This window comes from Nelumbo lutea, chromosome 8 (assembly GCF_056320005.1).
Source record: "Nelumbo lutea isolate HS-2025 chromosome 8, American lotus-T2T, whole genome shotgun sequence".
Taxonomy (NCBI): domain Eukaryota; kingdom Viridiplantae; phylum Streptophyta; class Magnoliopsida; order Proteales; family Nelumbonaceae; genus Nelumbo; species Nelumbo lutea.
Window position 1 is genome coordinate 7,117,789 of NC_142691.1, and position 15,755 is coordinate 7,133,543.

At 36.3% G+C, this 15,755-nt stretch overlaps 1 protein-coding gene across 1 annotated transcript; it reads right to left on the bottom strand.

Annotated features, from left to right (window-relative positions):
- Positions 1-54: 54 nt before the first annotated feature.
- LOC148842449 (putative inositol oxygenase) lies at positions 55-6,650 on the bottom strand. The gene is made up of 12 exons (XM_088958714.1): positions 6,035-6,650; positions 5,819-5,924; positions 4,893-5,034; positions 4,721-4,802; positions 2,021-2,225; positions 1,860-1,919; positions 1,698-1,750; positions 1,426-1,548; positions 1,271-1,340; positions 1,103-1,181; positions 424-505; positions 55-320 (listed from the first exon to the last, which is right to left on the bottom strand). The coding sequence occupies exons 1-12, from the start codon at positions 6,236-6,238 to the stop codon at positions 294-296; spliced, it is 1,233 nt and encodes a 410-aa protein (XP_088814840.1). The 5' UTR covers positions 6,239-6,650; the 3' UTR covers positions 55-293.
- Between the last annotated feature and the right edge of the window lie 9,105 nt (positions 6,651-15,755).

Here is a 15,755-nt window from a genome sequence, read left to right on the forward strand (position 1 = left end):
GGAAGAGTGCAAGCAGATTGACCAAAAAAAAACAGAACATTAGATAAAGATCCATTAATTAACAAACCATTTTTTATTATAATTAATATAATAAACCATTTATACATTACAACAAAGCTATGTAAATAACCAATGCTTATTTAAATAAATCACACAATAAACAGAAATATATCAACCACTTATTTTGGTCTCCTATCACATTCAAACTCACACATGGCCCAATATAAATTAACCACCGGCACCGGCGGTCGGCACTACCACACCACTTGTAATGCTCTTGTATTGTCTTTTCATCACCATCTGAGCTTGGCAGGGAAATACTGCACAAAGAATTCGTAGACAGAGAGAAACTTAGAAACCATTTTTTACTGAACAAAGTGTAAAAGACCGTTGGCAGCGAGGTCATAGAAAGCAAGAAGTAACCTTTTCGATGAGTGAGAGGTAGTAGGCTTTCACTTCTTCCTGGTTAATCTTAACATTGCTCTTGCTGTAGAGATCATACTTGCTGCCCCACACCAAAATCGGATCGTTAGAGAAACCATGCAAATCATTATATTTAGGGGTGTAAATGGTATTCAATAATTTGATTTCAAATTTGATATTCGATATAATTGAAATGGAATTTGGATAATTCAAATATCTAATCAGTTGAATTTGAATATTTTATTCATATCGAATAATTATCGGATTCGAATTCAGATATGACCTGATTCAATTTGATAAATATTTGAATTCGACCGATTATTTAATTTTTATATATAATATATAAAATATTCTATATAATTTATATATGATAATTAAGTTATATAAATAATGTATATATTTATATACTTTATATTAATAAAATGTTTATTTTATATATTTATTAATTATCTAAAATAATTAATTAATCAAATATTCGAATATTTAATCAGATTCGAATTTAAATATTAATTTTCAATATCCGTCAAATATCAAATCAAATTCAGATATTGAATTTTTTAATTAAATTCGAATTCAAATATTTCCTGATCCAATTTGAATTAAATCCATTTACACCCTTAATTATATTTGTGCATGCATTCTAGCCACGTGAATTAATATAAACGAGATCCGTACGTACCTGAACACTTGGAGCCACTTGAACATTTCCTTGTCCTCATCATTCATTAGGTATGTATAAGCTCCCGAGCGGTGCAACGCTTGACATTCCAAAACCAAGCACCGTCATAACAAGTCCAAGTCACATACCCAGTAGAGTAAATGCAGCATTAATTGTACCAGGACCTACCGTAGAAGGAATGAAATCTGATGATGAAGAGAGCAGCCGGAGGGAGAGTGGTCTTATTTCCCTTTGCCACCTGGCAATTTAGTCCCAAATTAGTTATACCACAAAATAATGATGCCTAGCCCTGTTGCTGTGAGAAGATAATTTAGCTAAGTTACCAGGTACATGTATTCGTCATGTCCCCAGGACATGGTGACTTTATCGAGCCCACAGTTTTCCGAATAGATGCCCAACTTTGTACGGAAGGTAGGGTTCTGGTGGTCTGGGTTTCCCTTGAAGTACTGATCTCCCCGGCCCGTTTCAAAGTTCAAACCAAAAGTAAATTAATAAAGTTAATTAAACATTAGTCCTGAAATCATGATGATTTCATTCATGGAATATCGTTAATTCTATAATCTGTGGTGCAGATGCAGAGTGCATTTATTTTTACCTGATGATGGACGATGCATTCATGAAATGCACATCCAAGAGGAAATGTATCGCCTACGTACGCACAAGGAAGAACATTTTAGAATAATGCATATAGCTGCAATTATCTCTGGACCTAGGTACGAATGGTACAGAGGAGAGGCCCTGGACAGATCAGACATACCTACAACACACCACTGAGGCTCTCCACCGAATGAAGGGTGCAGCAGAACTTTCCCCAGGTCTGCACACAGATCAGAGAGGACAGTGACTAAGGAGATAAGTCGATACATAACAACCCAACCCAAGACTAGAGAAATTAATTAATGGGACGGGTGGGGAAACCATGGATGAGCGCGGTGAGATGAAGCCACTCGTGGTCAGGGTAGTCCTTCCGTATGGCTTCAGCCGACTGCAGAAGGTGTTCGATCTGGGGCTCGTCCAGATCCGGATCACTTTCATCCACAAATTCATTCAGCAGCTCACAACATTCCCATATACTCATCTTGGTCTTCTCCAGCTTTCCATACTCTTCCTTCTTCTTCTTTGCCTGACAAATATAATTATATTATTTGCATATTAATAGATTCTCTTTCTATTTTTAACATCATCCATTCATGTAAATCATTTCTACTGGTAAATGTACTTATTCAAATAATTAATCATTTTTATCCATAAATTTTTTTTTATCCGAAGGCACAATTTTGTCCTATAATATTTTGGTAACTTTTCCTAGTATAATTTACTTGAATAGGAAAATCAATTTACCATGAAACTCACAATTATCGAAAAGTGAAAATAGGATTGTTTTTTATTGACCAATTTCTCCCTCCATTTATCTAAAAACAAATGAGGCCCTTTTATTGTAAAAAAAAAAAAAAACATGTAAATTTAACCACATAAATGTTGCTTACATGATAATTTTTCATTTAATTCGAGTAATTCTTCAGCTTTTATTATTATTATTATTATTATTATTATTATTATTATTATTATTATTATTATTATTATTATTATTATTATTATTATTATTATTATTATTATTATTATTATTATTATTATTTTACATTTAATATAGCTTCGACCCACAAAGAAAAGGTGCAATAAATACATTAAATCTAATTAGTGGGGTTAGTATAAGAATGAAAGCAAGGCAATCAATTACAAACCACTTTAGCTATGAAATGGTTTTAGACCTAAGACTGGAATCGTGAAATTGCAGCCTTTGATGTGTTGTTGTGGCCCAACCTTGAATTATAGAGTGACATCAAGGTGGGGTCACAACAAGCTAAAATCTTTTCTTTTTTGTGGATTTTGCACACATCCATCATATATATGCTCATATAGGAATGCAAAAGGATCAGTATATTCGAATCCAATCTGATATTGTTCATGGCACATTCGATCAAATTTGAAAATCTGATCGAATCTGATAAGTCTCAATTTGAATTTGAATTTTATTGGTAAGTTGGATATTTGAATCTAATCCAATTCGACTTATTTTCTTTAAAATTTAATAAATTATTAAAAGAAAAATAAATATATCAATTTAAATAAAGAAGAACAGTAAATACAAGTATTTTTAATTATTTTTAGCATATATATACATGTTTTTTTATAATATATATATATATATATATATATATATATATATATATATATATATATATATTTTGGACCAGATCTTCTCAAATCGGGTAGGGGTGATCCGAATCTGATCCAATCTTCATCTTCTCAAATTGGAAGATGAGTGAAAATTAGGGATATTTACTAAAATCCCAAAAACCAAGGATTAAAATTTTGTCACATATCAGCCCATATTAGCCAATACATATTGTATCAAAGGCTTCCTAATACACCCTTGCAGGGGGTGTTTCGAGTTGACAAGTGGTTTAAAGGATAGACCGGCCTTAAGCCGGCCCCTCTGAACCAATTTGGAAAAAACACATAAAAAACAGTATTGATACAGGCTAATATGCCCTACCGACGTATAAGCCTATATCGATATTTTGAACCTTGCCAAAAACTAAACCAAAAATTCTGATGAACCTAATTCACTGGTTCAGGTTTAGTTAACTAATATGAAATATATATATATATATATAGATATTCAGAATATGTAATATCTTATTTATTATTTATTATTTATAATATAATATATTGTATATTATATATAAAATTATAATATATTATAAATATAAAAAAAATAAAGAATTCAATTGATCAAAATTCAAACCGATGAACTGATCAACCAATTGACTTGACTTGGGTTTAATTTTGATTCATGAATTTTGAAAAAGTAATAATATCGGTGCGGTTTAAAAATAAAGTCGCAATTAATCAAATCGTGAGCGCCCCTAGTTAAGAGTTAACAGCAATACAAGCGGCTATTATTTTACGAGTGAAGAGCGACATGTGAGTGATCCTTGTATAGCCAACCCAGTGTGAATAGTGAAGATGTGGAGCCCACTGGCGTATTCGTTATTAAATGGGATACGTAGCCCATTGTATATGCCCTTTTTTTCTAAAAGGGGTTTCGAGTGCAATAAAACAACAAACATGGTCCATAGTCCAAACATCACAATCAATTTCTTTTTTTCACCCTTTTTTCATGTAACGGGTGGGACTTGGCACTTGGGAGTGAGCGTGTGAGACGAACTCTCTGTTTAATTACACGTAACATAGAGAAAGCTCCGATAACACGTTTCCTGCGACCTCCGATTCAGGACCCAGTGAATTTTGAAATTTGAACACGCCCGCCAGACGCCAGTGCTTTAATCTGACATCGGTGTAACACCGGCATGTTCAACCCCGTTGCAGGAAATGTGTTCTCGATAGCCCTCCCCCCAATCTGCTGATCGTACCACTACTGTGTATAGCTGCAGTGTTCCGTAACACTGGCATATGGGCTCCAGTCTCCATGTGGGCTTGTGTACAGAGAACAGACATGTCCAATACATGTTAAAATAATATTTTATTTTAGAAGTTATAACCACCCACATCTACCTATTTCTATATTTGGAAATAGACTAATTCTTTTCTTACGAATTCATAGGTCTGGTAAATATGGTTGTTTTTGTAGAATTCCTCCACGCTCGCCTTTCTTTCACTTTCCTTCTCATAGTCCCTGAAACCCATTCATCAACAATAATTTCAGCTCTGAAAGAAAAGAAACTAATAAGTATTAACTCAAATGACAATCTCAGAAAGACGTGACCTGAACGAGTGGCCAAATGTATTGCTCTCCAGAACAACGAAACCTCCCTCCACCCTATGATCATGTCCTTCTTCCTTATTTGCATTCTTGGTCTTAGGGTTGCTGACTTTGCCTTTGTCTTTATTGGTTGAGATGAGAGGCTCTGTTAAGAATTAATCATTAAGACTGTTACTATACATACATTACATTAAGAATATATAAATATATGCGAAATTAAATCTAATAATTAACTGATCTGAACCAGCTGGGATCGGCCATCACTGCCATCATATTGTTGCACCCACCGCTTGCAATTTGGAGGGAAAACGAAAAAAGCATTTTTATGGATTAATTACCAATTGGGTTTCCACTTTCATCTACATTATGACTTGTTCATCCACATTAATTTAAACCATTAAACGATTTCAATTAGTTATTGAGATGAGAGAGGACAATTAAGGATGGCAGATGGAAATAAGACAGAAAAGAAAATCCAGAGTTAGGTTAGGTTACTACTGATAAAGCGAGTTTCTAAATCTTAACGACCATCTCTGATCAATAGGATAACAAGTACCCCTCTTGTTTAGGGCTTACTCACAGGATCAGGGTATATGTCTAGTAATATATTTCAGCAAAAGCAAATAAACAATTCGAACTGATCAGCTCTAACTGTTTTGTTTACTTGACCATTAACGTCTTATCACTTTAACGGTGATTTACAACCTCCACGTGGAGCAGAAGAAAATTTGATGGTTTAGCTGGATACCAGTCATATGACCATGTACATGTAAGAGAGAAAGTAAGAGACGAGGATTTTGTTGGGAAAAGCAGCAGCTTCTATACGCCTTACATGTTGGATTCACAACGCACATTAATTTACGCTATTGCTACCTCCTAATATTTACTAATTTAAGTAATGTACAAGAAAAGAAAAAGAAAGGAAATACCTATTTGAACCAAGTTAGTGGTGAATCCAAGCTCCAGCAACGGTTGTTGCTTGCCCAATCCCAAGTCCTCCGTCGAAATGCCCGGCGCCCCTTCACTCCACTCCACCTGACCCACCATATATAATTACATACATTTCTATAAAACACCATTTCACCCAAATTGAGAGAGAGAGAGAGAGAGAGAGAGAGAAAAGGTATTGCTCAGTCAAAACTCACCTTATAAGATCGATCAGCGGCTCCGGCAGCTGGTGGGAAGGATTGGAACTCCCCGTTAATGATCGATGAATTGGGTTTGGAAACGAGACGAATTACAGGGAATTGGACATTCTTCACCGGAAAATGTGGCTTGCGTTGCCGGGTAACACCGGTGCCGACCGCCGGAGAACCGACACTAGGGACTCTAACGGCCGCAAACCCCATTTTCACTCTCAGTCGCCCCACTACACGCAATAACTTGCAAGTTGCAATCCCAATACTAATAACGTGTTTGCTGTAGAGGAATTAATATTGTCGTACGTAGCATGTAGTGTTCAGCGCGGTACCTCAGACTTGTCTCACGACGAACGATTAATATAACAAATTAGTAGGGTACTATGGGCCTAATGCAATGCACTGTCTCCCGTTGGTGCGAGTACATTGAGCTGCAACTACTTGTATTAATTGTCAGATTTGCTGAATTGCAAACCTACCTCCTAACAATCATGATCTCACACCGCACATCTCAATTATAACGGGTCAGGTCCCAGTCTCGTTGTGAGATATGTAGTGTTAGATCAAATTGGTAGAAGCTAGGAATGTGTTTTGTTGGTAGAAGATCCATATCATTAGATCCACACAGCCGTCGTTGTGCATTAGATCCATATCATTAATGAAATATAGTAACTAGTGGATGAAATGGAATTAACGATAGTTTTAGCCCTTTTTTTATAAAAATTACAAGAATGTCACTCTTTACCATTTCTCTCTTTTGGTTTTTTTTTCTTTTCAAATTATAAGAATACCACTCTCTCTTTCTCTCTCTTGTTTTTTTTCTTTCAATTTACAACAATGTTGCTTTCTCTCCTACCATCTCTCTCACTCTTTTTCTTACAAATTACAAGAATGCCATCTCTCTCTCTCTCTCTCCTTATAAATTATGAGAATGACACTCTCTCTCTCCAATTGAGGGAGACCTCAACTTAGCATATCGGCTGCTAGGGGACTTGTAATCAAAAGTAATAGAGTTTGAGCCGAGCTCGAGGTCAAATTCAAGTCTCTAATTCTTAAGCTAGACGATACCTCGACGACTAAGGGAGACCTCGGCTCGACACCTCAGTCACTGAGGGAGATCTTAGCTAAGCACCTCAACAACTAAGGGAGACCTCAGCTTGGCACCTTGTCAACTAAGGAAAACCTCAGCTTGACATTTCAACAGCTAAGGGAGACCTCGATTTGGCACCTCAACAATTGAGAGAGACCTTATCTCGCCACCTCAACTGTTTGAGAGACCTGCAATCAAAGATAGCCGAGCTCGAACTTCCGAACTTTTGACTTGAGCCGAACTCGAGCTCGATCCTGATAGTTTATGAGCAAACCCCTATAATGTAGGGGCCCCCTCCACTAGTATATTAAGTATATAAAATGTTTTCAATGCATGTTAGTGTGAAGAATGTTCTTTGAGAATCAAATTCAAGTGTCAGAATTTTTAGATCTAACATTTTAGTGTTCTAAACGCTATGTTTGATGAATAAGTGGTTTGAGAAATAAGTATTCATTTCACAAGTATTTATTAGTGTTTGGGAGGTTCGTTCCTAAACCTCTTAGACTTATTTTAATTATTTATTTGAATTATAGTGTATTTTTTCTTTTTGTAAAAAATTGATTTATAGTGTTTGGTGAGGTACTTAATCAATAAGTATTTATATTTATTTACAGAAAAAACAACTATAGTCATAAAGAATTGAGCAAAACCGAGCAAAGAATGAAGAGAGAGAGAGAGAGAAGGAATTCATGTACTTGAAACAATTTCTCAACCTAGAGTCCCCTGTCACCGCCATTGGCTCATGTTGGAACTCAAATGGAGAAGATGCTCAACGGGATTTTGAATAAAACAAAAACAATAGAAACAGTTTTATCCCAAAAAAAAATTGGAATAAGTGCTTAAAGTAAGCAGCCTCTAGGTTATTTTTGAAAATAAGCATTTATTCACTCCTTTTTTCATCAAATAAGTGCTTTTACAACTTATTGTATGATTCCACCAAATAAGTACTTAAAATAAATAATATTAAATATGGGCTAAACTTTGGAAAATATATACTCAAGTGGTCAAGTCCATCGTTAATTGACATTACAATGTGTGGTCCCTAGAAATAATGACCTCTTCCTTCTTGTTATCATCAACCATTGACACCAGTAGATATTCTCACCAACCACTAGAAATGACATTGGCATGATCAGCAGCTTTGATCTATTTCTTGGGAATACCTGTATTGTTATCCGAGTTTTCAACTTTTTTTTTTTTGAAGAATTTCTTGAATAGTTCAATTGTGGTTAAATTCTGGGATTCTATTAAAAATAAAGTATCAGTCCAGTGATATAGAGGGAGTTCACATCTCCGTCCCATAACGCCCCACAGCACATTCTCGCCATTGTATTGAGAATAATGCCTCGTTTTAACGATCCAGATTGGTAATGCTTGATTCACTTATCTAAGTACTGCTTTTGTCTGTTCAGTAAACTCTTATTAATACACTGCAGAATTGGCACTCCTGCGCATAGATGTACCAACATCTTAATAAAAAACAGATTTATTCTCCAAGCTGGTTCCCACTTTTTCGTGGGATGAGATCTGTTCACAACAAAAATTGTCCCAGCATATTCCATGACACACTGGTTCCCCCTTTTCTTTTTGTTTTTTATTCAAAAGGGCTACACAACGGGGTTAGCCCATGTTCGGAGAAGTTTTTTGTTGAAACAGATCCCCACTCCTTCAATAATTAATTTACTATCACCCTCTCCAAAGATGTCCTAATTTCAATCTGATCTCGCTCTGTTCTTACTCTTTTGGGATGCCAAGTTTCAATAGAGCATGTTTTGGAAAAATCGGGAATCAATTAGGTGATCGATTCCGTTATTCAAAAATTGTTAATTTGGTCAGTAAATCATTGATTTGGGTGACTGAGCCATTTGAACCGTTCAATGGTTTAGCCGGTTTTTATTTTTTTTAATTTAAATTTTTTTGTTAGAATAAGTTGCCCGTTTGATTCAAACAATCAAATAATTTGACCCAGAAACTGAACCCCTGACCAATTCGTTGTCCGAATCAATTCTAAAACCCTTGCAATAGAGTTAATTTCCTGATTTCAAATAGGTGGAGAATTTTTAGATGTAATTTTCGCTCCTTTACCATCCAATTTTTTTTTCCACAAAAAACAGAGGCATGACCTGTCATCTACCATAAAACGAAATTATACCTTATCATTTGAAAAGAGCAAAAGATTTTTTCTTATTTTAATATTTTTTTGGATTCCATTATGACACCAAAATACACGTGATATTAGAAAAAAAAAATTATAAGCAATCAACTCTTATCATAAAAGTGATAACCAATCGATTGGTATTCATCAAAGATTCAAAGGATTTGTTTGATCAAAGTTCTTTCGGTACAAAGTCATTCCAGTATCTTAGCTTTACAACTTTTTTTCACTTTGATATTACGTAGTGTAGATCACAGAGAGAACGGCTTTTGGCCAAAAAAACCATTGATTTGGTCAATAAACTGTTGATTCAGGTGGTCAAATCATCGAACCATTCGACCTGAAAAATGATTTTTGGCCATTTTTTAGTTTTTTTTTTAACTTTAATTTTTTTTTTTGTTAGATTGAGTCATCCTTTCAGATCAAACAATTGGACCATTTGAACCAAAAACGGACCACCCAGAATGATTTTTTTTCGATCTGATTTTAAAAACCTTGAATAAAAGTTTTGAAAATAAAGAATGAAAATCTTTTTCTGAGTGGGGAATAGGGATAATTGGGATATATTCAAATTCGATAGCAACATAAAACGCACATAAAAAAAAAAAAAAAAAAGTTATAAAGATAGAATGCCTTACCATATCAAAGACATAAAACAGCAAGAAAAAGCTAACTTGAACAAATCGATGATGACGAACATCCAATATGGTACAACCACGAAGGCCCCATTCGTTTTTCGATAAGTTACTTACCCGGGTAAGTGCATTTACCCATGTTCTTTTATTTCTCATGTAAATAAGATAATGACCATTTTAGTCATAAAAATCCATTATTAAAAAGGGCATTTTTGTCCCATTCAAGTGTTAGCAACTTTCCCTCTCGGTGGGAAAGGAGATGGGTATCACTTACCCGCATATCCAAGAAAATACACTTTCCTTGGTCCCCACATAAATCTGAAAAAAGAACAAGGGATTCTTGGTCAATAGGAACCAAAATCCAATTGACCAACTTTCCCCCCTCTCAAAATCTAAAAAAAGAATGCCCCCTAGATGATAACAGTTAGACTTGTTCATGGACCGGGTCGGGCCGGGCTCGGGCCAAGCTTTTACTCTTCACTAATAAAATATGTTAGGCCCGAGTCTGAAGCCTGACCTAATAAAAAAAATAGAAATTTTCCCTATTCAATAATCAATATAAATCAGAACTTATTTATATTAAAAAAAAAATATATATATATATATATATATATTCAAATTTTATTTATATTAAAAAATATACATAAAGAAGGGAAAGAGGATGTGAAGAAGAAGAATTTGGTTGGAAAAAGAAGGGAAAGAGGTGAAAAAAAGAGGGGTATTCAACTAGGGTTTTTAGGTTTATTTATAGGTCAGGCCGGGCTGGGCTATTTTGGCAAAACCCGAGCCCGACTCGAATTTTTTGCGGGCCAGGATTTTTGGCCTGAGGTTAAGCCTGTAAGCTTATATACCTATTCAAGCCCATCCAGGGATCGGGCCGAGCCAGGCTGGCCCGTCAGGCCACCCGGCTCATGAACAGGTATAATAACAATATAGGGTAAGCACCGAATTGAATGGTTTTGACATGCACTCAAAGAGAGGAGTTCACCGTTAGATGGTTGGCTTTAAGTTTTTATTTTAGTTTATTTTAGTTTAAATTTCTTAAACTATCTTTATAGTTTAATTAATTGATTAAGTGTATCCGTCTGTTTCAAAATTGACTAATAGTTACCTTATCATTAATGTTCTGTCATAAACCATTCAAATGTGTATCATGTGACTATTTTAACTTCCAAAAATACCCAAAATGTACCCATCTCAAAAAAGCTTTCACAAAATACAATTCTGTAATTCCTATTCTTTTTTCTTCTCTCTCTCTCTGAAACCTCCTATTCTTGGTTGATGGACTTGCCAGCAACTGATTATACAAAACCTCTTTCAGTAAAGTTCCCGGTTTCTGAAGCATGCCAACGCTTTGAGCTAAAACCATTTCATTCTTGTCCTGGTTTATATTATAGAACAAAGAAGCAGGTCTCTCTTTTTTTAAAGGCGCCTAAAGCATCTGAGCTTTGAATAGCAGAAATAAAACCTTCGTAAGAATCCTAACACCAGACTTTTTAGTCGGGAAGCTCTTTAAGCACAAGACTCCATTATCAAGCAAGATTGCAACCTAAACCTTAAGAACAACCGAACTATTTCCAGAGGAGCTCATTATCAACCTCGATTCCAACAAATAAATTCACGCTCGTAACCACACGAAATCTCTTTAGCCATATATACAAAACGCAGGAAGCTTTAATTATGCTCAACAAACTTCGGCTTAAATATCAAAAGACTAAATATAATGGAATACACAAAGGGAGTGCGTGCCCTGAGAGCTCCGCCTCCAAGCTTGAAACAGGAATGGCGGATCTGAAATGACTCATTAGTCATATTTAAAGATGAGAGATTCAAATCGAAGGGAGTGCGTGCTTCCCGTAAGTGGAAAATAAATAGGCTTGCAGTTACAAAAATGTCTCTCATCTTTCAATAAATTGACGAAGAAAGTATCTCCTCTCAGACTTTGATGAGCAGAGAGGGACTTTGGTTTTCTGAACACCGAGATAAGGTAGGGATTCTTAAGCCATTAAATAGTAATTCTTTTTATTCACCACGGAGCTTCTGGGTTTGAAAGGCTAGGGTTTTATGAACCAGTGTCTCTTTTTCCTTTACTCTGTTTTATTTTGAAAATTTGAAGAAAGATAAAGGATAAAGTGGTCTTTTTCGTCTTTATGTTAATGAATGCTAATAATAAGAAAAATATTAATCAATTGTCAAAACAGTAAGCAATAGGATACACTTAATCAATTAACTAAACCGTTAAGGTAGTTTAAGAAATTTATCGGTTGCAATGTTTTAAAAACCAATATAATCGAAACTGCTTTGGCCATGGGTTTTGCGTTCAATGATTCGACTGTACGCTTTGGATTGATTAGCCTATGACATTTAAATAAAAAAAATGACCAAAAAGCACTGTATGAGTTTTTTTGGGGGGGTTAAAAACATTAGGCAACACGACAAAGAGAAAACCGAGACAACAAACAGCAGAACACAAGAAATCAGAAAGAAAACTAACTAAAACTAAGAACAAGATAAGCTGCCATCAAGGTCTTCAGTGAGAGGACCGATTAACCAGTCCAGGGGGAGTCCCAAAAAGAGGCCACACCTTCTTTTCCTTGAGCTGCAATGAGATGAGCCTGACCTGTTGAACATTCTCTTAATCCAAGTAAGCTTAAAGTTCAGATCTGCTATATTATAAATGTCAACCAGCTGAATCGGCCAATCTCTGGAGGGCATTCAAAGGGCTTCTCATTAATAGATTTAACTAAAGTTTTTGAATCACAGTAGATCAAAAGGTTTTGAAAACCCCTTTTAGTAGCAGAGTAGCAACATTCTCTGATAGCACACACTTCTGGATAGGCTGCAGATTTAGCTTTCTTTACATGGCCCACCACCAGCAAACAAAAAGAGCCAAAAGCTTCTCTAACTACATATATAGCCAAAACCACTCGAACTCAGATTCGAAAAACTTCCATCTGTAAATGCTTTACAAAAAGATCCAAAAAAGTGGGGAGCATGCAGTAGCTTGATCTTGAGGAGGATTAAGATGCAAAGAACTTGCTAATTCTTGTTTGGAAGCTTTCTGCACTTCCTGCATCAACCTGTTGGCACACAAAATTGTATAAACAGCATTAGGGATCACACAGTTGAAAACAAAATCATTCCTTCCTTTCCAAATCGAACAAAGCATGATTGTCGAGTAATCCAACGCATATGTAACAGAGGGCAAATGGGAATCTAATTGAGATGTCCACCAGCACCACCATTCTGCAAAGGATGAAAACGAATTTAATTAAATTTGTAAATGTACTGTTGAGTGCACCACCAAACCAGGCAGCTCTAGGCTCTAGAATGACTACAATCTAAAAGAGCACGAATGATATTTTCGTTGGAACCACCACACAAGGAGCACATCTCATTTGAGCCCATACCTCTCTCAGCTAAGGTCTTTTGCACCACTATATCTTTGATGGGACTTTAAGAGCCCAAATTTTATTCCATTGTGCTTGGGTTAAAATTCCATGGGTTCTCTCATTTTCTGGGGTCAATTTCAGCTTAATTATTTGCCAATTGGTACGCAGATTTAACTGAAAATCTACCTTTTACGTCTGGGGACCAATACAGTTTGTCTTCACCACTCACTCTTGGAAGGTCTATTGACAGTATTTTTTGGGCTGTTATACTGTCAAAATTGTCATGGATTACCCTTGAATTCCATTCATGTGTTTGTTGGCCAATCAAACCACTTATCATTCTAACATGGCATGAATTTAGTCTCGGGCCCATAGGCTTAAAGCCAGTCAAACCATTTATCCTACGGGTCGTCCCAAATGCTAATATTCTCCCCTTTTGCTACACACCAAACAACACCTTCTTTCAATATTTCTCTTCCTGCGAGCAGAGCAGGCTTCTAAAGCCCCAAGAGCAATTGGAGGGAGCCTTAATGGACCAAAAACTTTTTCTTCTTAGATGCCTTCCTTTAATCGATTCCGGATCTCCTGCCCATGTCTACTCATAACACACTATTCCCGTGAATTGAGAACATCTTCCCCTGCATAATATGAGTCCGGATCTCCTGCCCACGAGAATCCTGTTCACATTTATCACAGTTACACATGGAGAATATCTCATCCTCTGCATAGTATTATACAGGGGGGAAATGTTCCCAGTTCACAGGGAGTGGTGTATTGTGGGTTAGCGTGGACAGGATTCTCATGGGCAGGAGATCCGGAGTTGCTTAATACTACGCAGAGATTGAGATGTGCTCCATGCGTGGCTGCAATAAAGATGGACAGAGTTTGTGTGGGCGGGAGATCCAATCCTTTAATCACCTTGACCCACATGCTTTCCTTATTTGTAAAGAATCTCCACGAGGGTCTCTAAAACCCAATCCCCCGCTGAATTTGCTCTTACAAACCTTTTGCGAGTTAACCCAATGAACCTTTTTGTGGGAACTTGAGTCTCCCCACATGAACTTTTCTTGGGTTTTAGCCAACTATGCACTAACTCCTTTTGGGACTAGAAAGCATGACGTAGTGTATGCAAGCATGGAGGTTAAAATGGGCTTGATCATCACCTCTTTTCCGGCCGAAGAAATTAAAGAAAGGTGCATTTCCATCTGTTTGCCCTAGAGTCCATCCTTTGACAAAGGTATCTGAAGATTTCTTTCTTTGGTTTTCCAAAGGAGGATGAGAGGCCAAGATAGGTTGTGGGGTGAACTATATTCTTGATGCTCATGATTTTAGACTTTTTTTTTTTTGTCGGTTTTGGATGCATGTTAGGGCTAAAATAAATTTCAGATTTGGATAGAGTGTGTCCCTGACTCACAGGCATTTAATAGAGAAACTAAAGCATATTTGGTGTCTCCGACAAAAGGTGAGGTCCTCGAGAAATAATGAAACAGAGAGACAGAAGCTGGAGCTGCGAGCTGATTCACACACGTACACTCAAAGCAACGTGGATGTTGATGCAAAACAAAAGGAGATGCATCAGGTGCCGGATTCCTGATCAGAAGCTACAACCATTTTGGGTCTCTTTTTTTGCCTGGGCCATTCCCCTTCCATCCACGATCCTTTTGGAAGCAAATGCTACAGCCATACATGTATCTGTAGGAAGGCTTAAAATTTACTGCTGACATGGGTTTTTCTACAATATACAACAACGGCGATTCAAAAGGTGTTTGTTCTCTTCTGTTAGAGGGGCATCTATAACCTCCTTGGCGTATTCATGCTGATTGCAGAGAAGAAACTTGCCTTCCATCTCATCACTTCATCTCTCCCATTAAAAGAAGAAGCGAATGGAATTACTCACAAATTATCTAAACTTGCTTTATCTTGTAATTGTATATTTGTATTCAGATTTCAGACACGGTCTTTCACCCCTTTTCTCCATCATCTAATCCAAAGCGAGATGATTAATCAATGAGTTTAGCCTCTGGGCCTTTGGGGAAAACAATGTGGTCAAATTCGGACCGGACTAGACGATTGAACTGGTAAGCTAATGGCCTTTTCTACATCCTAATTATGGTTTTCAAGGTTTAAATGGTCTAACCAGCTGGTAAACCAAACAACATTGCATTGAATTATATCCTAAGTTGGCCTTTTTAAAAGAACTCCAAAAACTTCTTATGGGTGTAGAGGTTGTAGGGGCGCAACTTAGGCAAAATTGGTCTAAGGTTAAGCATCAAGCTGGATTAGTGCAAATTCGATTCGATTCCGATGTAAATCCGATGGGTATAATCAAATTTGAATTTTAAAAAAGAAATCAAGTTTGGATTTTGGATTCCAATTCGATTGGATCCAATTACAATACATCAAATTAATGTTTTTTGGGAGTAAATTACAAATAAGTACCCTGTATTTTACCGGT

What these genes read in the sequence shown, in the direction of transcription:
- LOC148842449 (XM_088958714.1), bottom strand. Translation starts at nt 6,238, where the DNA reads ATGGGGTTTGCGGCCGTTAGAGTCCCTAGTGTCGGTTCTCCGGCGGTC. An exon ending in CACTAACTTGGTTCAAATAG is followed by an intron (nt 5,035 to 5,818) that starts GTATTTCCTTTC and finishes AATTCTTAACAG; the next exon opens with AGCCTCTCATCTCAACCAAT. An exon ending in ACCTCTCACTCATCGAAAAG is followed by an intron (nt 321 to 423) that starts GTTACTTCTTGC and finishes TTCTTTGTGCAG; the next exon opens with TATTTCCCTGCCAAGCTCAG.